Source organism: Cucumis melo, chromosome 6, assembly GCF_025177605.1.
Source record: "Cucumis melo cultivar AY chromosome 6, USDA_Cmelo_AY_1.0, whole genome shotgun sequence".
Classification (NCBI taxonomy): domain Eukaryota; kingdom Viridiplantae; phylum Streptophyta; class Magnoliopsida; order Cucurbitales; family Cucurbitaceae; genus Cucumis; species Cucumis melo.
In genome coordinates, this window is record NC_066862.1 from 25699734 (window position 1) to 25721144 (window position 21411).

A 21411-nucleotide genomic window follows, 5' to 3' on the forward strand; every position below is an offset into this window, starting at 1 on the left:
CTCTGTACGGGGCGAGAAACCCCTCCGCGTTTAGATATCCCGCATCGCACAGATAATAATATCCTGTTATTAAATGGTTTGTTTATGACCTTTAAATAGGTAAGTAGGAAGCGACGGTGTTTTATTATAAAGAAGATATACCCTTTGGCACTTGTAGTCCATTTTCTCGTGAAATCGCATCACGTAGGATCCACGAGTTTGCTGCGGATCCTTCCCAACCGGCGAGGACATAAACGAAATCCCCTTTCGTGTCACAGACTCCCAGAACGTTTGTGGCAATTTCCCCCTTACGCGTTCTGAATGTAGGCCAATCTCCTACGGGGACGTTGACCTTTATGTACGTCCCGTCTAACGCGCCAAGGCAGTTCTGCAGGTTGAAATAAACACATTCAATTAAGTGCGATGTACGTAAAGGTGAAATATAGTGAACTTCTATGATGCCCACCTCGAAACACTTCCAACGTTGATCATTGCAGTTACTTGTTACCGGAACAGGTCTCTTTATCAACTCCTCGTACAGTCGAAGAACAGCCAACAATACGATGTTGAAATGTCGAGATACTGTCTCACCGGACCGTACAAATTCCCGTTGGATGACGCGGTTCTTCATGTCATGAGCGATGACATGCAAGAACATTGCTACCATTTCCTCAACATCGACAATTTCAGTTGAAGAAAGACCAGCCACATTTCTAAGTAAATGGCATAGAATTGCGAATGTTCGCCTATCCATCCGCGTGCTTTGCCGACACACAAGATCTGACTCGTGTATCATGCGAAAGTAAGCAAGCTCCCTAATTCTATGGCGTGTATCGGGCGGTGTATGTGGGAGACGCTTATTGTTGTTCATTAATAGCTCCAACGTTAGTAAAATCTGACGTTGGGCCAACGTGAATGCAGTTAGGACTCCAATAAGTATTTGTTCATCCATTACAATGTATGTAAAGTTCCCTAAAAAACATGTACTAATTAAATTAGTACAATATCGATATATTGTGAAAAGATCTGTAAACTTAGTAATATCCGTATTTCGTAAAACCATAAACATAGAACAAAAAAAATAGATTATGAGTGACCAGAACATTGAAAATGATACATAAAATTAAAGAAGTTGCAAATGGAAGTTTATCCTATTTTCCTAATATTTTTCAACTCAATTCCTTTTAACTAATTTTCCTTTGTGTTTTTTTTTCTTAAAGCACCCCTAATTTTTAAGACTCTTTTTTTTGAAAACCGAACAATAGTTTGGAATTTGTAATTTGAAATTTTTACTTATAATTTTATTTTATTTTCAACAAATTTTACAATGTATTTTAGTTCTAAATTAAGTATTTTAAAAATAGAAATAAATTTGGTTGAAAATAAAAAAAAAAATTAAACAAAACATAGAAAAGGTTAAAAGAAAAGAAAAATATAAGAAAAAAGGAAAAAAAATCCAATAAAGACAACAAGAAGTACTTATTGAACAATAGTACTCATTGAACATATTTCAATTTTTTAAGAAGTTTATGAAGAAGTTTGAAGAAGTTTCTTTTTTTTAAAAAACCGAACAATAGTACTTATTGAAGAAGTTTGAAGAAGTTTATGAAGAAGTTTGAAGAAGTACTTATTGAAGAAGTTTGAAGAAGTTTCTTTTTTTTAAAAAAAAACTGAATAATAGTACTTATTGAAGAAGTTTGAAGAAGTTTATGAAGAAGTTTGAAGAAGTACTTATTGAAGAAGTTTGAAGAAGTTTATTAAAGACATATTGAAGAAGTTTATGAAATGTGTATTCCCTTAATATAATTTAATTAATATCAAAAGTTGTGATTATATTGAAAAAACACTATTACTAAAAAGTTGTTCATATTTCAATTTATGATGATATTAAAAAATCACTATTAGGGAAGGGTTGTTCATATGGAGTTTTTGATATGCATTACTCAAATTTTTACCGAATTATGATATTGAAATCCCCTTTATTATCATATTTTATCGAATTAATTGCATATTTTGTTAATGCAAATTGTTCTTACTATATAGAAAAAAAAATAGTTAAAAAAGAGAAAATTAATAGGATACAATATGTAACAAAATTAAACTGAATGTTCTATATACATATTATAAACCCAAACAAAATGTTAATTATAAAATTATACAAAACCGAAAAAAAATAAAAAAATACAATATAGAAAGCCTACAAACGGCCATTACAAGAGTACCTCTTGAAATATTTTCCAACTCGTTCGTCGCAACGTCCTACATATGACAACAAGATGATTATTATTTGTACATAACACACAATATAGAAGGTATGAAAAAAAATATTACATATACATACCTTTTATGACGAAAAATGTTACTCGAAATGAAGATTGAAACGGGAAACCGAAAGAATAAGTTTATTTTTAAATTAATAGCCTCAGAGTTTTGATTCCATTCAAAATAATGAATGGAATTCCATTATAGTTATAGATAAAAAAATAAAGGACAGAAAGGTATAGAAAACATATCACAAAAACATAACAGAAAAGGACACCAACCTAAAAGAAAAGTTGTGCATAAACATATACAAAAAGGAGAACAGAATGATATAGGAAAAGGGAAATTACAGTAATGATATATGCTAACAGTAATGAAGAATCAGCAAACAGAGAAAAAGAAAAAGAGAACTTACAAAAGATAAGTTAGAACCAGAGAGAGGATACAAAGAGAGACAAGAATGCAGTGAATCAAAAGAGGAAACGTGGTAATATATAGAGGAAAGATGGGGCAAGTTGAGAGGACTTGATGGGAGGTAAACCAAAAAATAAAGACCAAAGTAATGGACTGCAACCTATCTATCAATAAAAGATAGGGAATCTCTCTGCTACAACTGACATAAAGCATAGCAAAGTCCAAAGAGTCAAAGGCTATATACTGAAACCTATACCAAAACCATACACTAAAAACAGATGGAAGATACAACACTGGACAGAAAGGAAGACAAATACAGTATGAAAGTAAATGAAGAATGTAACAATACAGAGAGATAAGAATAGAAGGATTGTAACAAATTTTGTAAGCAAATATGAAGTCAAAACCATACAATAAAAACAGATGGAAGAGACAACACTAATAAAGACATGGCAACAATACAGAGAGATAAGAATACACTATGAAAATAATAGAAGAATTTAACAATACAGAGAGATAAGAATAGAAGAAATGTAACAAAATTTGTAAGAAAATAATATGTAACAAAAGAATACAGAGAAGACATAGAAGAATTGTACAGAGAGATAAGAATAGAAGAATTGTAAAAAAATAGAAGAATTGTAACAAAATTGGTAAGAATACAGAGAAGACATAACAGAATTGTAACATAATTGTAACATGGCCGGAGAAATTTAACCAATAACACAGAACACATGGGTGCAATAATACAGAAGACATGGCCACCAAAGGTAAAGCAATAACACAGACGACATGGCCGGAATAATACAGAACACATGGCTGGAAAATGTAAACAAATAAGACAGAAGACACAACAGAATGCGAACAAATACATACATTACAAAAGAATTCAGTTTTACACAAAAATCGAACTCATCATCGGCTTTAAAAAAAAGTGGATTGAAAACTCCAATACCTCCCTACCAAGCTCCATCGACATCCAATGGCAGAGTGAAGTATCTGTCTTATTGCCAAGCGAAAGACCGGACATCATAATGGAACCGCGAGCGGCAAGGAGTAAAGAAGGAGCCAAAAACTACGATTCCAAAAGGAAATCATGTTCGGAGCCAACGAAATCGTCGGCTTCAACAAACACAGAAGTTCTTTTGAGAGTGAGAGAGACGCAAAGAGAGATTCGGCGTAACGAAATTCGGTTTCATCGCGAAAACGCAATGACAGAATGAATTAAAGGATGAAGACGAAAAAAAACAAAATCGAGCGGACAACACAGAACGAACAGAAACCCTAGATTCGTTGAGGGAGAAGACGAAAGAAAACAACATGCAGTCGATTCCTTGAGGGAGATGAAATAAATGGACAAAACGATACAAAAGGAAGAAATGGATTAAAGGATGAAGACAAAAAAAAAGCGAAATCGAGCGGACAACACAGAACGAACAGAAACTCTATATTCGTTGAGGGAGAAGACGAAACGAAACAACACGAAGTCGATTCGTTGAGGGAGATGACAGAAAGAAGAGAAAAATGAAAAAAATTTCGATGAAGAAGGGTTGAGGAGAAGATTGAAATCGGTTTCAATGCGGAAATGGAACACGAATTGAGGGGAACGACGAAACTTGATTAACGAAAACGGGGTAAGACGCGAATCGACGTTGGAAGGGGCAGACGAAAACGGGTTAAGGAAACCTTAAAACTAGGGTTTCCTTAACCTTGGGCCCAAACGGGGGTTAGGGTTGGGCTAACCTAAGCCCACAGTCCCAACCCTAACCCCAAACGGACCCTTAGAGCTTAAAATTCATTAGGGTCGATCAGAGGGATAGTGTCGTGACACTTGGGGGCAGCATCTCGATGTTGGTGGAAATTCCACCTACCACACTAAGTCGTTCGTTGTGCCCCACGAAGCTTTGTTTACCATAAAGCATTGCAATGCTGAGGGTAAGTGTCGTGTTGATGCCTTCCAAAGCCACCAACCACACACACTCGACAGACAACGCCGCTCATTGATTTTTGGTCAATGTTGTCACACTAAGTTTAGGGGCATTTTCATAATTTTGCCTTTTTCATAGTTTTAGCCTGATTTTATTCTTTTTTTTTGTGTGTGAATTTATGATACACCCATAATTTGTTGAGAAAAACAAACACATCAAATATTATAAAATCAACCATAAATAAGGAGTAAAAAGAAGTACATTTTGTGCGCTTATCAGCAAGTCATGAGATAGTAGACACAAGTATAATTTGATAAAGTAGTTGTTCTCCAATGGAATAATTTCCATTGATTATGTGAAAACAAAAGAGAATATTGTAGATCTTTTGATTATGAATTTGATAATTTCCATTGATTGTCAAGAGAGCAAGTTGCATATTCATCGAGGAAAATGAAACTAAATGCTATGGAATGAGTTATCTAATGGTAAACTAACCTAGTTGACTGGATATCCCAAAATCTAGGTTCAATAGACAAACTTGTTGGATAATTCATAATTGACACATTAAGAAACTTAAGTTTCTTAACATTTCTATTGATGTTATAGAGTGTGTGATCTATTAAAGTTAACATCATATTGTATCATATTTTACAAGAAGAGTAATGACAGAATACTCTTAATAAATATCATTTATGTGAGAGTAGAAGTGAAGTTGCTTTTGTGAGAACTTTTCAAATAGCTTATATTCTCTAAAGCTCTCGTGAATTTATGATTTTGTCCAAGATCAAAATGGACACAAACGTATAGAACTCAAAAATAAAAGATAAGTTGTGTGTAATGTCTATTGTCTCAATTCACCAATAAGAAGGATATTTCCATAGCTTAGTCTCACTATTTTTAGGTAAATTTGATGGATATTCCCTAAGGAAGGTCCAAGTCTAGAAGACACCACTCCTTATGCATAACTTGGTCTGTTTGCTCTTAATGCAGTTTTGTTTGATTTTTCTCACTTTCTTTCACATAAGGGATTGTGGGATATATGTGTACATATATGGCAAAAGAAAGTGAAAGTCAGTGAATATTGAAACCTAAAAATAGATTAATAGTGTAAATTAAATTCATTTGTTAGAAACTTCAAATTGAATTGAAAACCTTCAAATTAAGATGATGTTCCATGAACAAATTTAACATGTATTTTGGATAGGTTATGCATGAAAGTTAATTTGTAGTTTCTTCAATTTGAATGAGTTATATTTGATTTTAGTCAAATAATAATAAACTGAGTTAAATTTCACATATGTTTAAATTTTTATATTTATTTTGTATTTTGTAGAGTTATTAAGTTGCTAGCAACTTAATTTTTCATTTGTTGTATCTCATTCAAAAATTGAAGAGTTCTCTCCTATTTTTGTTTATTCCTTCCTTTCTTTTGTTATTGGGATGAGTTGAGAGAAAGTAACCAAAAGTTTTGCTAGATCATAATGTTCGAGGTTGCAGTTCTATAGGAGTTGGTTGTATTCTGCTGAGACGATTGTCGTAGTCTACTTGCAAGCCTGCGTAGATCGAATGTTTGTTTTCCAAACAATGTTTATTATAAGTGTGCATCGACTACGATCTGAGTATACAAATCCTTTCATATCTAAGCCTTATTATATCATCTGGTTAAAGTGTCTTTGTTTCCAATTGAAGTGTAATCAGTTTACTAGTATATTTCACTCATATGATTTTCAAAGTTTTTCCCAACAATATAAACTATAATAAGAATGAAGAATATGACGAAAGAGATTATAAAAATTGATGTTTTAACAAAATTGTACGTGAGTAGTTGAGTGTGTGTTAAAACAACCCAACATAATTTTTTTCTTTGAATATTTTATAATTTTGCTTGGTTTAAAAAGGAGATCTGTATTTTGTAATTTTGTGGAATTTTTTCCTTCAACTTAATTTTTGTTTTGTTTTTATCTTAGTATTGATAAGGAAATTGGTTGAAATTGGAAAAATAGAAAAAAAAAAAGATCCATATAATTTGTTTTAGAAATGGTGTAAGAATTGGAAAAACTTACGGTAATACTGACCAATATTGGGAGTATTGTTAAACCTTTTTCCTTCTCAATTTATATATATATATATATATTTTGTTCATGTACCAAAATTGAGGATATTTTTAATTTTCTTTTTTAAAGTTAGTTAATATATTTTAAATCATGACTAAATTAGAATAAAGGAAATTATATTAGATACCAAAAAAATTTAGAAAAAAACAAACTGTGGCATCTCTTTTTCATACTACAAATATGATACATGATAATAGATTTGATAGGAGGGCTATCAAAGGAACCAAAAGGCCTATCCGTTTTTAAAACAATACCACGAAAAACATTTTAAAATTAAAACTAAATATGAGATAACATATGGGGGTTTGTGCTTATCATAAAAAGAAGTAACTTTCTATTTAAAAAGAAAAATAAGAAAAAAGAGCTTGAAGTATGTTCACCCGTGACAGATAAGAGGGAATCCATCGCGGGAGGCTTGGTACCCGTCGCTACTGCAGACTTCAGTTCGGTGATGTTCTTATGAGTTAGGTTTCGGTTACACATGCTTCTGTAATGTCCATTTCCCTCCCTAATTTCTTCTTCCTTCTCTGATTTCTCCGTCATACATACATACTCCTATTCAACCCTTTTCTCTGCCACATCCCCCGCCCGCACAGGCTAATCTTTTCATTGATTCTATGAAACATGGCTGGTATATTTCAGGCTACGTCCGAGGATCTTTGGCGTGGGACTATTTATGGTAGTTGGGGCACTGTTTTCGTTCTCCTTTTCATTGCAATTTGTCACCTTTTTTATTCCAAGAAAAATGTTTCTTCCCTTCTCTCCCGCTTCCATGCCTCCTCTCTTGTTGCTGATCGCCACACGTCCTCTCCCTCATGTGAATGTCCTCCGCCATCCAGGTGATTTTTTCTTAGTTTTCTCTTCTGGCTTTTATCCATGATGATCATATATTTGTTTTGGTACTTGTGTAGATGATTGTATTCTGTTTGAATATAGTTTTTTACTGTACAGTTGGGTTTCTGGAGTCTTTAATTTGTAGTTATTTTAGTTGCAGTACTTTTCACGGATTAGAGTTCATTTGGTTCATTGAGATTTCTAAAAATCTGAAGATAAGATTGCATTGGCCTAGTAAAAAGTGAGACATCCTCTCAATAAGTAATTAAGAGATTGTGGGTTCAATCCCTGATGGCTACCTACATAAGAATTAATTTACTACGAGTTTTCTTGACACCCAAATGTTGTAGAGGTGCGCGCGTAAGTTAACCTGGACACTCATATATATATATATATATAAAAGATTGTCCGCCAATTTAAGTTTAGGTCTTAGTTCGAAAAATCTGCATATTGCTTGGAAAGAGTGCCACAAGGTAAAGCATTGAGCTAAATAGTGTCAAACGATACCTTCTAGTGGTTTGCTTATTGTGAAATACTTGTTTCCTTTCAAACCATATTTCAAACAGCAAAGCTTTCACTGCATTAGTCCACAACATTTTGGAACTCTTCGAATGAAGCACCACTAAATTTTGAACGAAGAGTAAAGTGAGGGACATCTGAAATCTCCATCAACCCTTCCTGAAATTTCAACCAATGACCTCTGGCCACCAACTTCTTTTCACATGGACGGAGGCCGGACAGTGCAGTCAATAAGAGTTCCCCTTGCATAGTCAAGGACTTTCTTACTAAGACGATTCATGATGTCTTTGCTAATACTGTAAATTACCACTAAAATTTCTCACTCATAATTTTCCCTCAAAACTTTTCCTCCTCATTGCACCCCTTTTCTTTCGCAGTTTCTACAATAGGAAGAGCAAATGTTATAACAGCTAAAGGTCAGTTTTGTCTGTTGGGAATTCATACAAGATATGAAAAAATGCAAAATAAACTAAATTATATATCAAACTCTCACTTTCCAGATAAGTGCCAAAATAAGTAATCAATCATAAAATTGTAAATAAAGTGGATTAGAGATACTATCAAATTATCACCTTGGTTTTGCTAGTAGTTAAGTGATATTGAAGATCGTCTTATTTGTGCAGAATAATGGAGGCTATTTCAGATACAGATTTGAAGTCTTTATTGGACAATTTGGATGGAAGGATAAATGAGAATGAGAAATGGGAACGTGTTGTAGAAAAAAGTAATGATCATCTTTCATATAGTGCTAAATGCTGCAAGCCTAAGGTTTTCATCCTGTCTTTATTTTTTCTTATGTGAAATGATATTTTGGTCTAGATATGAATTACTATTCTATTTGTAAAAGATGGCAATTCTTTGCTTATTTGGTTTGTGAAGTGATGATTTTGAGTTCAAATTGGTAAAGTCTCGATCTTGTTGCAGGATGGTCCTTTGAAATACTCGAGCGTGACAATATTTGAAAATTGCTGTCCAAAATTGTTGAGAGACTTCTACATGGACAATGACTATAGAAAACAGTGGGACAGTACCATGCTTATGCATGAACAGCTACAAATGGATGGGACTAGTGGAATTGAAGTCGGCCGCACCTTAAAAAAATTTCCATTATTGACGCCGAGGGAGTATATACTATCATGGAGATTATGGGAAGGGAAAGATGAAACCTTTTACTGTTTTACCAAGGTATTAATCTTATTGCTTTGCCCACGCCAGCACACTAACCTACATGATTTCGTTAGGTAAGTATGAATTTGTGTTGTTGATAATTGATTGTATTTTAATCACTTGATTAAGGAAAAACTCACTATATATTGTAGTTCTCTACCATGAGAATTGCATTGTTTTACAAATTTCTCTTTTATATGGCTTCTAGCCTAGTAGGAAGATTTATATGTATACAAGAAACAGAACCGTTTCTTTATATCTAAGATTGAGAATCTGTCAAAGCCAATACAATTATGACTTCCCATTTTGGCAAGGAGATGGATTTCTCTTTACTCCTTTACTCCTCAATCTCCCTCTCTCCATCTGTCATCGTCCTCTTCTTCCGTTGGTTCTTTCTCAGCAGCTACAACTATTGATATGCTGAAAACATTAAATGCCTTCTCAAATGGACAACACAGAAGCTTTTCAATCTTTGACAATAGAATAGCCTATACAGTGCCCGACATGATACCCATCTACCATGACACCCTTTCTTTCCCTCCCATCTCTATCTGCCATGAACATGAACTCAACCTACCTGCAGCCTGACAATGGAAAAGACATCATTGACACACTTTGCCACCATAGAGAAAAGAATTGCATTATAGAGACTGATCACGCAGCAAACTTTTAGGAACTGAAGTTAAAATCTCAGTGGAAATCATTGTATAGATGACCCATTTTAAAGGCCCAAAATGGCAAATGATCTGGTTTTTGAAAAGATGTGAAATGCCCCTTTGCTGATGTCATAACTGCGTGAAGTTGCGGTATTGCTCGTCTTTTTCTTCTTCTTCTCCCTCGCATGTCATGGTAGAATTAACACATTGATCAAATAATGGGAGATCTGCTTTGATTTCCATGACTGCATAGTGTTGCATCCTTTATAAAGAAGAAGCCGTGGACTTCAGTTATCTTTTGTGATGTTGCAATTGTGCTCTGGCTCTCTGGTTCTGTTTATTTAGTCTAATATTAACATGGCCCCCAACCTAGTGTTATCAGGTCTATGTTTGAGGAGTCATTGCAGCACCTTCCCTTTTGTTTTTTTGTTTTTCTGGAGAGCTGGCACTTTGTACTTTGCTTTAAGGTTTTGAGGAATATGATCAATAAAGTGTTGGAGCAATCTAGGGAGGAAGTTTGGTTTCTTGTTAGGTTTTTGTTAGTGATATATAATTAAATTTGCATTCAACCACTAACTTAAGTTTTTGGGTTGAATTGGTGGTTTAAGATGGTATTTGAGTAGGTGGTCTAGGGAGGTTTTGTGTTCAAGCCCCTACATTGTTGTTTCCTCCCCAATTAAAATTGATTTCCACTTGTTGGGCCTTTCAAATATTTCAATCCTTCAAGTGAGGGGTTGTGTTAATGATATATAATTAGATTTTCATAAACTACTAGCTTAAACTTTTGTGTTGAATTGGTGATTTAAGATATACCTCCTTTTAGGCTTTGGTTTGTAAGGACTAAGGACCAAAGCTCAAAGGCAGGAGAATGAAGGAAACTGTTCAAAATTGACAGCGTATGTTTCATAATGAATGTTCTATCTCTCTTGGAAGTCTTCTGTAACTAGGACATGGTGGATCGTCTATTGATAGTTCTGGATTGTGGGAACAATTATGTCTATTTCTTTCAAGCTACTTCATTTTCCTCTATTAAGTTTATTTCCTTGAAATTATTTTTGGCAGGAGTGTGAACATCCTTCAGCCCCACAACAGAAGAAGTACGTGCGAGTGACATTTTTCAGATCTGGTTGGCGAATCAGGAGAGGCAAGTGGCTATCCTTTCTCGTGTTGCTTATATAAATAAATATATATGTATATATATTAATTTGCCTAGGAACATTGCATATCTTATCAAAGAAACTTAAAAGTTCTATTGCATATTGTCAATTACTTGAGTCATAAAAAACGTGGTATAATTAATGTTTGTAAAAGTTCTCTTCCTTTTTTGTTATGCTGTCTTGGAAGTTATAAATGGTTAACTGACGTTTCTTTTCTTTATAGGGCAATTTTGAAAATATTAGGGCAAGTTATCTTTTAGTCCTCTTTTGCTTACTTCTAAAGAAAGTTTCTTGCTCCTGTAAATGAAAGGTGATTGAATAATCTTTTTTAAAAATTAAATTTGTAACATTAGGATTGTTGAATGTAGACTTTATTTCTCTTGTAATCTTGTTTCATGTGATATTGCCTTTTGAGCTTTTGCTCTTTCCATTAAATCAATGAAAAGTGTGTTTCCTTTAAAAAAATGTTATTGCATTGACAGACTTTTGCAACGATTACTTGGTTTTATATTTTCATTGTTTCTTTTTTAGTCTCTTAGTTGTAATTTGGTTGCAGCCTTGTATTATTAAGTTTGAAACTTCTTATTTTTGTTTCCTCTTATGTATTTTGAGCATTATACTCATAAATTATTTTAATGAAGAAGTATTGTTTCCATTAAAAAATATATATACTATTTTCTTGCTTATCACATGACAATTTTATAAACCAAGTCAAATTCTCAAATTACCAAAGTCTAAGAAAAAAATTTAACAATAATTTATAAATTAAAAAATGAACCCTTCCTCTTCTCTGCAATTCAAGAAAGTTGGAAAGGTGTTCGTTATGATAAAAAATTAGTGGGGGATTTTATTTATGGGGGAACTAGAATTGGTTGTGCTGTGTCCCTTGATCTTTTAGGCTGCTTCGGTTGCGTTCTGTTTCTTTAACAAAAAAACAATAATAAATAACAAAAAGTAAAAGAGGAAAAAACATATGGTTGTGCCGTGGTTTATTCTTTATTTTTATTTCTGTTGAGAAGGAAAACTGGACCTTGCTTGAAGACAAATTCTTGTTAATTGTCATAGTCCTTATTAGATATTGCCAAGTATAAGCCTGCGGTTTCTCATTTCTGATATAATATAATCAGTAAAATTAAAAAGAAGTCAGTTTGTGACTATCCTGGCTTACTATAAAAACTGCTTTACTATCTTTTGGGAATTTGAGAAATTTATTTATTTATTATTATTTTTTATAATGAGAATGATGAAACACTACCTTCTTGCTACTGAATTCCTCTTCTTTATTGATTCATGTATGGGTTACAATATGGAATTGAGTCTCTCTCTGCTGTATTTCTCTCTCTCAAGAAATCACAGTAAATCTTCTAACAAAATTCTCATATCCCTCCCGCCTAAATTCTATTAGTATTTATACTACCCTTGCCAGCCTTTAACTAACTCACGTGAAGAGTATGTGATGTGCTACTACAACTAATATAACTAACTCCAATTAATATAACTAACTCTTTCTTTTGCTGTAAACAAATCTAATCGGGGGTCTAACATTACTCCCCCCTTTTAGATTCACCTTGTCCTCAAAGTGAAGAGTAGGGTACAAATGATGCATTTCCTCATATGACTCCTAAGTTGCCTCATGCAGTGACAATCCTTCCCATTTGGTCAGAACTTCCCACTGTTTAGCCTTGTTTTGTAAATACTCCAGGACTTCTTCAGGAACCGTTTTCCATTCAAACTTCTCAGTAATATGCTGAATAGTAGGTTGTGCATTTTCATGTGACCTGACTAATTTCTTGAGCTGCGACACATGGAACACCGGATGAATGGTAGTAGTATGTGGCAACTCAAGTTTATAGGCAGCAGTTCCAACTTTCTCCAAAATTTTGTAAGGACCACAAAATTTGGGAGAAAGTTTCTCATTTCGCTTTCTCCACAAGGTGAGTTGTCTAAAAGGACGGATCTTTAAAAAGACATAATCTCCAACACAATATTTTACATGTCTTCTTTTCCGGTCAGCATAATTTTTCATCTGTTCTTGTGCTAGACGTAAATGGTCTCGCAGAGCACTCAAAATCTCATCTCTTTCCTATAGCATCTCCTCAACTGTCGAATTTTTTGATTGCATACTGCCATAGGATAGTAAGGCAGGTGGTTTCCTGCCGTAAACAACCTGAAAAGGGGATATCCCAATGGCTCGTTGAAATGTAGTGTTATACTAGTACTTGGTCCAAGTAAGCCATTTTACCCACTCCTTTGGCTTTTCATTGCAAAAACACCTGAGATAGGTTTCAACTCCCCTGTTGACTACCTCTGTTTGCCCATCGGTCTGAGGGTGGTAAGCTGTACTCTTGTTTAACTTGGTTCCAGATAATCTAAACAATTCCTGCCAAAAATGACTTAGAAAATTTTTATCCCTATCTGATACAATGGACAAGGGAAACCCGTGCAACCTCACAACTTCCCTTACAAACAATTTGGCCACCACTTTTGCGGTAAAGGGGTGTTTAAGAGGCAGGAAATGACCGTACTTGCTCAATCTATCCACCATTACCAAAATGACTTCAAACCCATTAGCCTTTGGTAGGCCTTCCACAAAGTCCATAGATATATCATTCCAAATGGCTTGCGGAATCTCCAAGGGTACTAATAATCCAGCAGGGGACAAGGTTAGCAATTTGTTTCTTTGGCATATCAAACATTCCTCACAATGCTTCTTAATATCTACCTTCATTCCTTCCCAATATAAGTCACTAGATACCCTCTTGTAGGTTCGTAAAAACCCGAAGTGCCCTCCAACAACAAAATTATGGTAGGTATCTACAATTGTGGGAATTAATGAGGAAGTTTTGGTGATCACCAACCCATCCTTATACTTCAGAACATCATTCTGGAGTGAATATTTACTGCCCTGCCGATCTTCCAACTCTCTCAATTCTGCCATTAACTTCTGGAATTTGGGATCCTGATGCACTTCTTTCTTGATCAGTTCCAAATCCACTGTCACCGGCGCAGACAAGCCTTTTAATTCTACCTCAGCTGGTATTCGAGAAAGGGCATCTGCAGCCCGATTTTCAGCACCTGGCTTGTACACTACTTCAAAGGAGTACCCCAAAAGTTTTGCTATCCAGTTTTTGTATTGAGGTTGGATAACCCTCTGTTCTAATAAAAACTTCAGCGACTTCTGATCAATTTTCACCTTGAATTTTCCTCTCAATAAGTAGGGTCTCCAGCGTTGGACGGCTAATATCACAGCCATTAATTCCCTTTCGTACACAGGCCGGGCTCTATCCCTCAAGGCTAACGTACGACTATAGTATGCAATTGGTCTCTTCGCCTGAATTAGCACTGCTCCAACACCATAGCCTGAAGCATCAGTTTCTATTTCAAAAGGCTGTTTAAAGTCTGGTAGTGCCAACACTGGAAGAGATGACATTGCTTTTTTTAGCCGTTCAAATGCATCCTCAGCTTCATCAGACCATTTATATCCCCCCTTTTTCAACAACTGAGTCAATGGTGCTGCAATAGCTCCATAGTTCTGTACGAAAAGTCGATAATACCCTGTGAGCCCCAAAAAACCTCTAACTTCTTTGATGTTCGTACGTTTTGGCCACTTAGTAATTGACTTGATCTTCTCTGGGTCCACTTCAACCCCTTCTCCGGATATAATATGGCCTAAATATTCCACCTTTTGCTGAGCAAAACTGCATTTCTTCTTGTTTGCGTACAACTCATGTTCTCTTAGTACGGACAACACTTTTGTCATATGTTCCATGTGATCAACTGTGTTTCTACTGTAGATGAGTATGTCATCAAAGAATACTAATACAAATTTTCTCAAAAAGGGCTTTTTGTATTCATCAACGCTTGAAAAGTGCTGGTACGTTAGTCAACCCAAAGGGCATAACTAAGAACTCATAATGACCATCGTGAGTTCTAAAAGCCGTTTTTTCAATATCTTCATCCACCATTCTAATTTGGTGATACCCTGACTTCAAGTCAATTTTGGAGAACACAGCCGCTCCACTTAATTCATCAAATAATTCCTCAACTACTGGGATTGGAAATTTATCTGGAATCGTTGCATTATTCACAGCCCTGTAATCCACACAAAAACGCCAACTTACATCTTTTTTCTTCACCAGTAAAACAGGACTAGAGAAATGGCTGATGCTGGGCCTTATAACTTCTGATTCCAACATTTCCTTGACTAGTTTTTCTATTTCTTCCTTATGTTGAAACCCATAACGATAAGGTCTCATGTTTATAGGATCGGTTCCCTGCTTCAAGTGTATCTGATGCTCTATTTCCCTTCTAGGAGGAAGTTTTTCTGGCCATTCGAACACATCCTCAAATTGTTTCAACACCGTGCTCAAGGAGCTGTCGGCCTCAATCTCCATGTGTGCCATATAGCAATCGTTATTAGCCGGAGTCACAAGTTCTACTGCTCGACATTCAACGAGGAAACCTTCGTCTTCCACTCCCCAAGCTTTGATCATATTCTCGAGACTAACCCTTGCTTTAGTCAAGCTTGGATCTCCTTGAATTTTGATGGATTTTCCTTCAACGGAAAAGGTTAGCAACAAGTTCTTCCAGTCCACCGTAGTTACCCCTAAGGAGTGGAGCCACTGCATTCCTAGTATGATATCAATACCACTGAGCTCCAAGGGTAAAAAATCTTCCTTAACTGTCCAGTTCTTCATACGTATTTCCAGCTTCTCACAAACCCCCTTACCTTGGACAGCAGCTCCTGAGCCTAAAATAACACCGTAGTGTGCTGTCTCTTTAATTGGAATAAGCAACTTCTTGAGTAACCTTTTAGACACAAAGTTGTGGGTCGCGCCACAATCGATTAGTATTATCACATCTTCATCCCGCAGCTTGCCTCTCACCTTCATAGTGCCCGAGTCATTCAAACCTACCACTGAGTTGATTGAGAGTTCAACAAAAGTGGTGGTATCTCCCTTGACTTCTAACTTATTCAACTCTCCCTTCTCTACCTCTTCTCCATCGACAATCTCGAGCTCTTCTTTATCATTTGCTACTACAAACATTCTTAACTCGCGATGCTCCTTCATTTTACACTTATGGTCGGCCGAATACTTCTCGTTGCATCTGAAACATAAACCTTTTTCCTTCCGGATTTGAAATTCTGCATCCGGTAGTCGCTTATAGGTTCCTTCTCTTCGATTTTCATTTGGGCCAGGACTTGTCAAGGTGATGGTTCTAATAGGAAAGGTGGTGTTTCCTTTAATTTCTCCAGTAGCATTGTTAGCGGCGACCTTATTTCCTCCAAGTGCTTGAACGAAAATTTTCCTGTCGAAATACCCGATTAAATTTGCTTCTCTTCTGAAAATCTCTCTGTTTTCCACCAACTGAGCTACCTCCATCATTTCGGCTAAACTCTTCGGTCTACAGAAAGCAACTTCCGCTCTAATCCAAGGTAGTAATCCATTCATGAAGGTTTAAATTCTGCTCTAACAGAGAATTGTAGGATTCAAGAATTAGATTTCACTTTTAAAATTTTGGGATCAGATCAAAACTTTTGTGAGAACTCGTGAATCATAGGGATTGCAAAATGTAACTTTTTTAAAACCATCCAAGTCATTATAAGCTAGCTATAAGTGTACAAAATCAGCTGTACATCCTTTCTAGACTTCCAATTTGAACCACTTATCCTAATGGTTTCAGATTATTTTAATTGCAGTATCCGGCAGAAATGCATGTGAGATCTCTATGTTGCACCAAGAAGATGCTGGTTTGAATGTGGAGATGGCAAAACTTGTGTTTGCAAAGGGCATATGGAGCTTTGTCTGTAAAATGGATAAAGCATTACGCAAATACGCTCTAATCAACAACCATCCATCAAGTTCACTTGTCTCTGCAATAACTCTGATTAAGAAGGTGAAAAATTTTCTCCTTAACGCTAATGAATTTACAACTTGCTCAAGATTAATTTTTGTCATTTTATTCATTATCCAAGTTTATGTAAGGAGTGTTCTGATACTCTCGCCGCCTACTGTTGTGGCAGAGAACACACTTCGATAGTTTGCTTCGAGCAGTGTTTAGTGTTCTGTTTATAGGCTGAGTTTGGTTTTTTAGAAATATGTTGCAAAGGGAAATCCACGAAAAACATGTTATAGAGTTGGGTCACTTTTATCCGAAAAAAATTATGGCAGACTAAAGTATAAGCGACCATAGTACATACACGTTTCTCTTTTTAGTGTTCTCTTCATAGGGTGTTCTGAATTTTTCAGAATTTTGTTCCAACTTCTTTTGCTGCCTGAAACTCCACTCGTTTTTAGTCTTCTACTTGATGTTCTCTCTCCATGATTTTTTTTTTTTTTGGTTTTCAATTCAAGATTTCTATAGTGGATGCAATGCTATCATTAATCTCTTTTGAGCTTTTTAAGGCTTTGCTTGTTTTCAGTTATGCCCTTGTATGTTAGTCTCTATTTTCATGTTAGCCTTGTTTCCAAAAAACAAATGTTAGCTTTGTTTTGCGTTGTTAGTTTCTTTTCTATTAAAAACAATTAACAACAACACGAGGGTTACGTGGAAACCCGAGAACCGAGAGAAAAACCACGATACTTTAGTTTTTATTATTTCTCTTATGAATACAATAGGTACAAGAGAGAGAATAAATAGAGTACAATAGGAGTAAGAAAAGAAAAGATTTAGGAAATAAAATATTCTATATTATTCTATCCAAAAATACTCTAAGGGCAAAGCCCTACTAATTCTAACACTCTCCCTCAAGTTGGGACGTAAATATCAATGAGTCCTAACTTGCTAACACAAAGTTCGAAGTGTGGTCTAAGAAGGCCCTTGGTAAGAACATCAGCAACTTGTTGGCTCGAAGGAATAGACGGAATGCATATGCTTCCAATGTCAAGTCTTTCTTTAATGAAATGCCGATCAGTCTCAACATGTTTAGTTCTATCATGTTTAGTTCAATGATGTCTCCCATTCCTGATGAAGATCTGACAAGACTTTTTGGAGCCAAATTTTCTCACATATTTCCAAACTCATAGTTCTGTATTCAACCTCAACACTGCTCCTGGTCACAACACTTTGCTTCTTACTCCAAGTTACAAGATTGCCCTAAACAAAGGTGCAATAACCGGAGATAGGCTTTCTGTCAACAATAGATCCTACCCAATCCGAGTCAGTATATGCCTCAATGGTCTTTCTATTTGTTTTTCTAAACATCAATCCGTTACCAGGTGTATTTTTCAAGTATCTCAGAATTCTGTTAACAGCTTCCATATGTTTCTCATAGGGAGCCTGCATAAACTGGCTCACAACACTCACAACAAAGGAAATATCAGGACGAGTACGAGATAAGTAAATTAATTTACCTACAAGGCGCTGATATTGTTCTTTATCAACTGGAACTTGATCATCAGAGTTTCCTAGTTTACAGTTGAATTCAATAGGAGTATCAGCAGGACGACATCCCAACATACCTGTCTCGGTTAGCAAATCAAGGGTGTATTTTCTCTAAGATACGGAGATACCTTCTTTAGATTTGACCATCTCCATTTCAAGGAAATATTTCAGATTTCCTAAATCCTTGATTTCAAATTCATCACCCATTCTCTGCTTTAGTTGACTGATTTCTGTTTGATCATCTCCAGTCAAAACAATTTCATCCACGTAAACTATTAGAATAGCAATCTTCCCTGTCTTGGAAACCTTTGTAAATAAAGTATGGTCAGAGTGTCCTACTGTATCATTGCCGATTATTCTAAGAACCCAGTTACTTTGGAATGCGTCGAAGACTCGCCCGCTTCAATGTCTGATCTGTTCTAGGGTTGATCAATCCTGTTACCAGAAAACAATGATTGCTGTGAAGAGTCAACATACAACGGATGCTTACTGTACAGATTTGACAGATTTACAGTTGAGAGTTGTTGTCCAGAGTTAATAGGTAGCGCGTGGGGATGCGGATGGCCGGAAGGGTATGACGGTTGGACATCTGACGACGCATAAAGGGGAATGGGCTGGGCGGTGAGATGAAAAGACAACGGCGCGTGGGCCCACGCATCGGACAGGAGCGGCGTATGAGGCATTTTCTGGTCAACCGGCAGCGTGTACGGCTGCGAAACCTCTTGTGTTGGGTAGATCGGCGGTTTCTGTAGGTTTTGGAGCAGTTCCTCCATGGCAGCGGCGACAGCGGCGTCCACGGCGGCAGCAGTGGCGGGTTCAGTTTCGAACTGGGTTTCTCCTAGGTTATTTTCTAGGGTTTTGTTATTGCTCTGCTCTGATACCATATTGAAAGCAATTAACAACAACACAAGGCTTACGTGGAAACCTGAGAACCGGGAGAAAAACCACGATACTTTAGTTTTTATTATTTCTCTTATGAATACAACAGGTACAAAAGGGAGAGAATAAATAGAGTACAATAGGAGTAGGAAAGGAAAAGATTTAGGAAAAATTTAGGAAACAAAATCTTCTATACTATTCTTTCTAAAAATACTCTAATGGCAAAACCCTACTAATTCTAACAGTTTTCATGCAACCGAATATTTTTTTAGCAATAGTCTCGTTATTTTCTGGATGAAAAATCCTATCGTTTTCATATACTTGTTCCTCGTGTAGCTTGCTTTTGTAGGAATATGACTTGCACATTTTGATTCGTACAGGTGCCAGATGGATTAGAGGATACGGATGGCATTATCTCTAAAGCAAACATGGTGGAAATCGAGTCTTGTGGACAAGTTTCTTCAGAAGAAAGAAAGCTCTCGAGGGCATCAAAAAAACTGGTGACCAATGGTTTGCTTCTAATTGGTGGGGTGATCTGCCTGTCGAGGGGTCACTCTAGTCTTGGTGCCAAAGTTGTCATGGCATATATTCTTACAAAGCTAAGCAAGCGAGTTGATGCACCACGAGGTCAAATGGCAAGTGTAGAGCAGTGATTATAGGACACTAAGGAAGGGAGGAGATATAACCATGTTTTCTTTTGAGCTGCAAGGCTCTGTTTATAACACCAATGGAAAGTTTCTTTTTTTCTTTTAAATAATCTTGTTCAAGTATCTGTAAAATACAGTATAGAAAGTTGGAAAGGGTTTTTATTTATATCATTAATACTGTTCCTTCGACCCTATCTCCTAACTTTGAGTTCGGGGTAAACAAATTTCCTGAAAGGTTATCTACAATAATTTGTTTGAATTGATTTTTGAAGTGTTAAAAATACTTGTAAAGTATTTAGAAGGTCATTTCAATTATGTTATAAGAGATAACGAGATCACGTTGAACACAATTAGTTCTTACATTTCCTTTATGCATCCAGAACATTCAAGGTGCAATTAATTGCTATTATTTGAGCTTGAACTCGAATGTTAAAAAATTGAATAAACTTTAGCACGAGAAAAGACTAAAATCGAACTTGGCAAAGAAAATGTACATCTTTTAATCTCTAAATTGTATTTGTGAAATATTGAAAGAAACATGACATTTTTTTATTCTAGAACTCAATTTTTATTCTGAAACCCAAGAAAAGAGAATTAAGATAAATTATTTACTTTTGCTAAGAAAGTAATGTCATTTTAAATGAAAAGGTCTAAATTAAATAATAATGGAAGGAAACCGTGTCATGCATCTTAAAGCACTAGAAACATGTAGAGTGTTTGAATAACCTATTAACAAAATTTTTGTAAGAGAACTAATAATGTTTGCTCTAAATTAAGATGATCTTTTTCCGATCTATACTTTTCATTATTTCAGTTTCTACTGTCTCTCGTGTTCATTATAAATGAGACAAAGGCTTACTTGAAGGTGGCTATTGACATTTGCTGATCCTAGATTCATATTCCTCATTATGCCAGATACTATGTCTCAAAAGAATAGGGCTGCGATTTGGAATCCAGTAGCTTTCATCTTCAAAACCATCCACAGAGTTTGAGGCAATTCGTTTTTTGCTTTAATGTCCAGGGGCTAGATATGTAGCAAACTTTTGGTTCACTCTAAAGTGCTCTGCTGCAATAATAAACAATAAGAACTAAGCTATTCAGTTGTCATGTTAGCTAAGTGACGACACTGACAACAATATGGATCACTCAACACAATTTGATGGCAAACAGCATAAGAGATAAATTTTGCTTTGTGTGTAACGTTCATAGGTGTTTTCTTTGTTCTGAATTCTGATTGCTGGTTGTGGACTAAAAATAATAAACCCAAATGCAATAATAACTAGCTTTTCAACATGTCTAAACAAAATGCTTTCCTTCTCTTCTTTATCAGCGAGCGTTTAGTATGTAACACTTCATTTGTACCTGGTGTTTAACCTGTCAACTTTAACTTCATACCCATTTGATTTAAAAAGTCCTAAATTGCATCCATGTTAGTGTATGTATTATCTCCTGCCAATAATTCATGGACA

General features: G+C 35.6%; 1 protein-coding gene across 5 annotated transcripts; it reads left to right on the top strand.

Moving 5' to 3' along the window:
* The first annotated feature begins 6983 nt into the window (after positions 1-6983).
* LOC103500116 (uncharacterized) lies at positions 6984-20205 on the top strand. 5 transcript variants are annotated; one of them, XM_051086938.1, is made up of 8 exons: positions 7024-7186; positions 7340-7536; positions 8428-8466; positions 8674-8818; positions 8975-9235; positions 10936-11017; positions 16732-16928; positions 19676-20205. In XM_051086938.1, the coding sequence occupies exons 4-8, from the start codon at positions 8678-8680 to the stop codon at positions 19946-19948; spliced, it is 954 nt and encodes a 317-aa protein (XP_050942895.1). In that variant the 5' UTR covers positions 7024-7186; positions 7340-7536; positions 8428-8466; positions 8674-8677; the 3' UTR covers positions 19949-20205. The 5 variants fall into 5 exon arrangements, with proteins under 5 accessions (XP_008461543.1, XP_050942894.1, XP_050942895.1 ...); XM_051086937.1 differs by lacking the exon at positions 8428-8466 and having other exon boundaries at positions 7019-7160; XM_008463322.3 differs by lacking the exon at positions 8428-8466 and having other exon boundaries at positions 7025-7186.
* The last annotated feature ends 1206 nt before the right edge of the window (positions 20206-21411 follow it).

Bases quoted from the DNA above. Each gene is read 5' to 3' on its own strand.
- LOC103500116 (XM_008463321.3), top strand. From the start codon at position 7,322: ATGGCTGGTATATTTCAGGCTACGTCCGAGGATCTTTGGCGTGGGACT. The intron at 8,819-8,974 runs GTTTTCATCCTG...ATCTTGTTGCAG, and splicing joins CTAAATGCTGCAAGCCTAAG to GATGGTCCTTTGAAATACTC. The intron at 11,018-16,731 runs GCAAGTGGCTAT...TTTTAATTGCAG, and splicing joins TGGTTGGCGAATCAGGAGAG to TATCCGGCAGAAATGCATGT.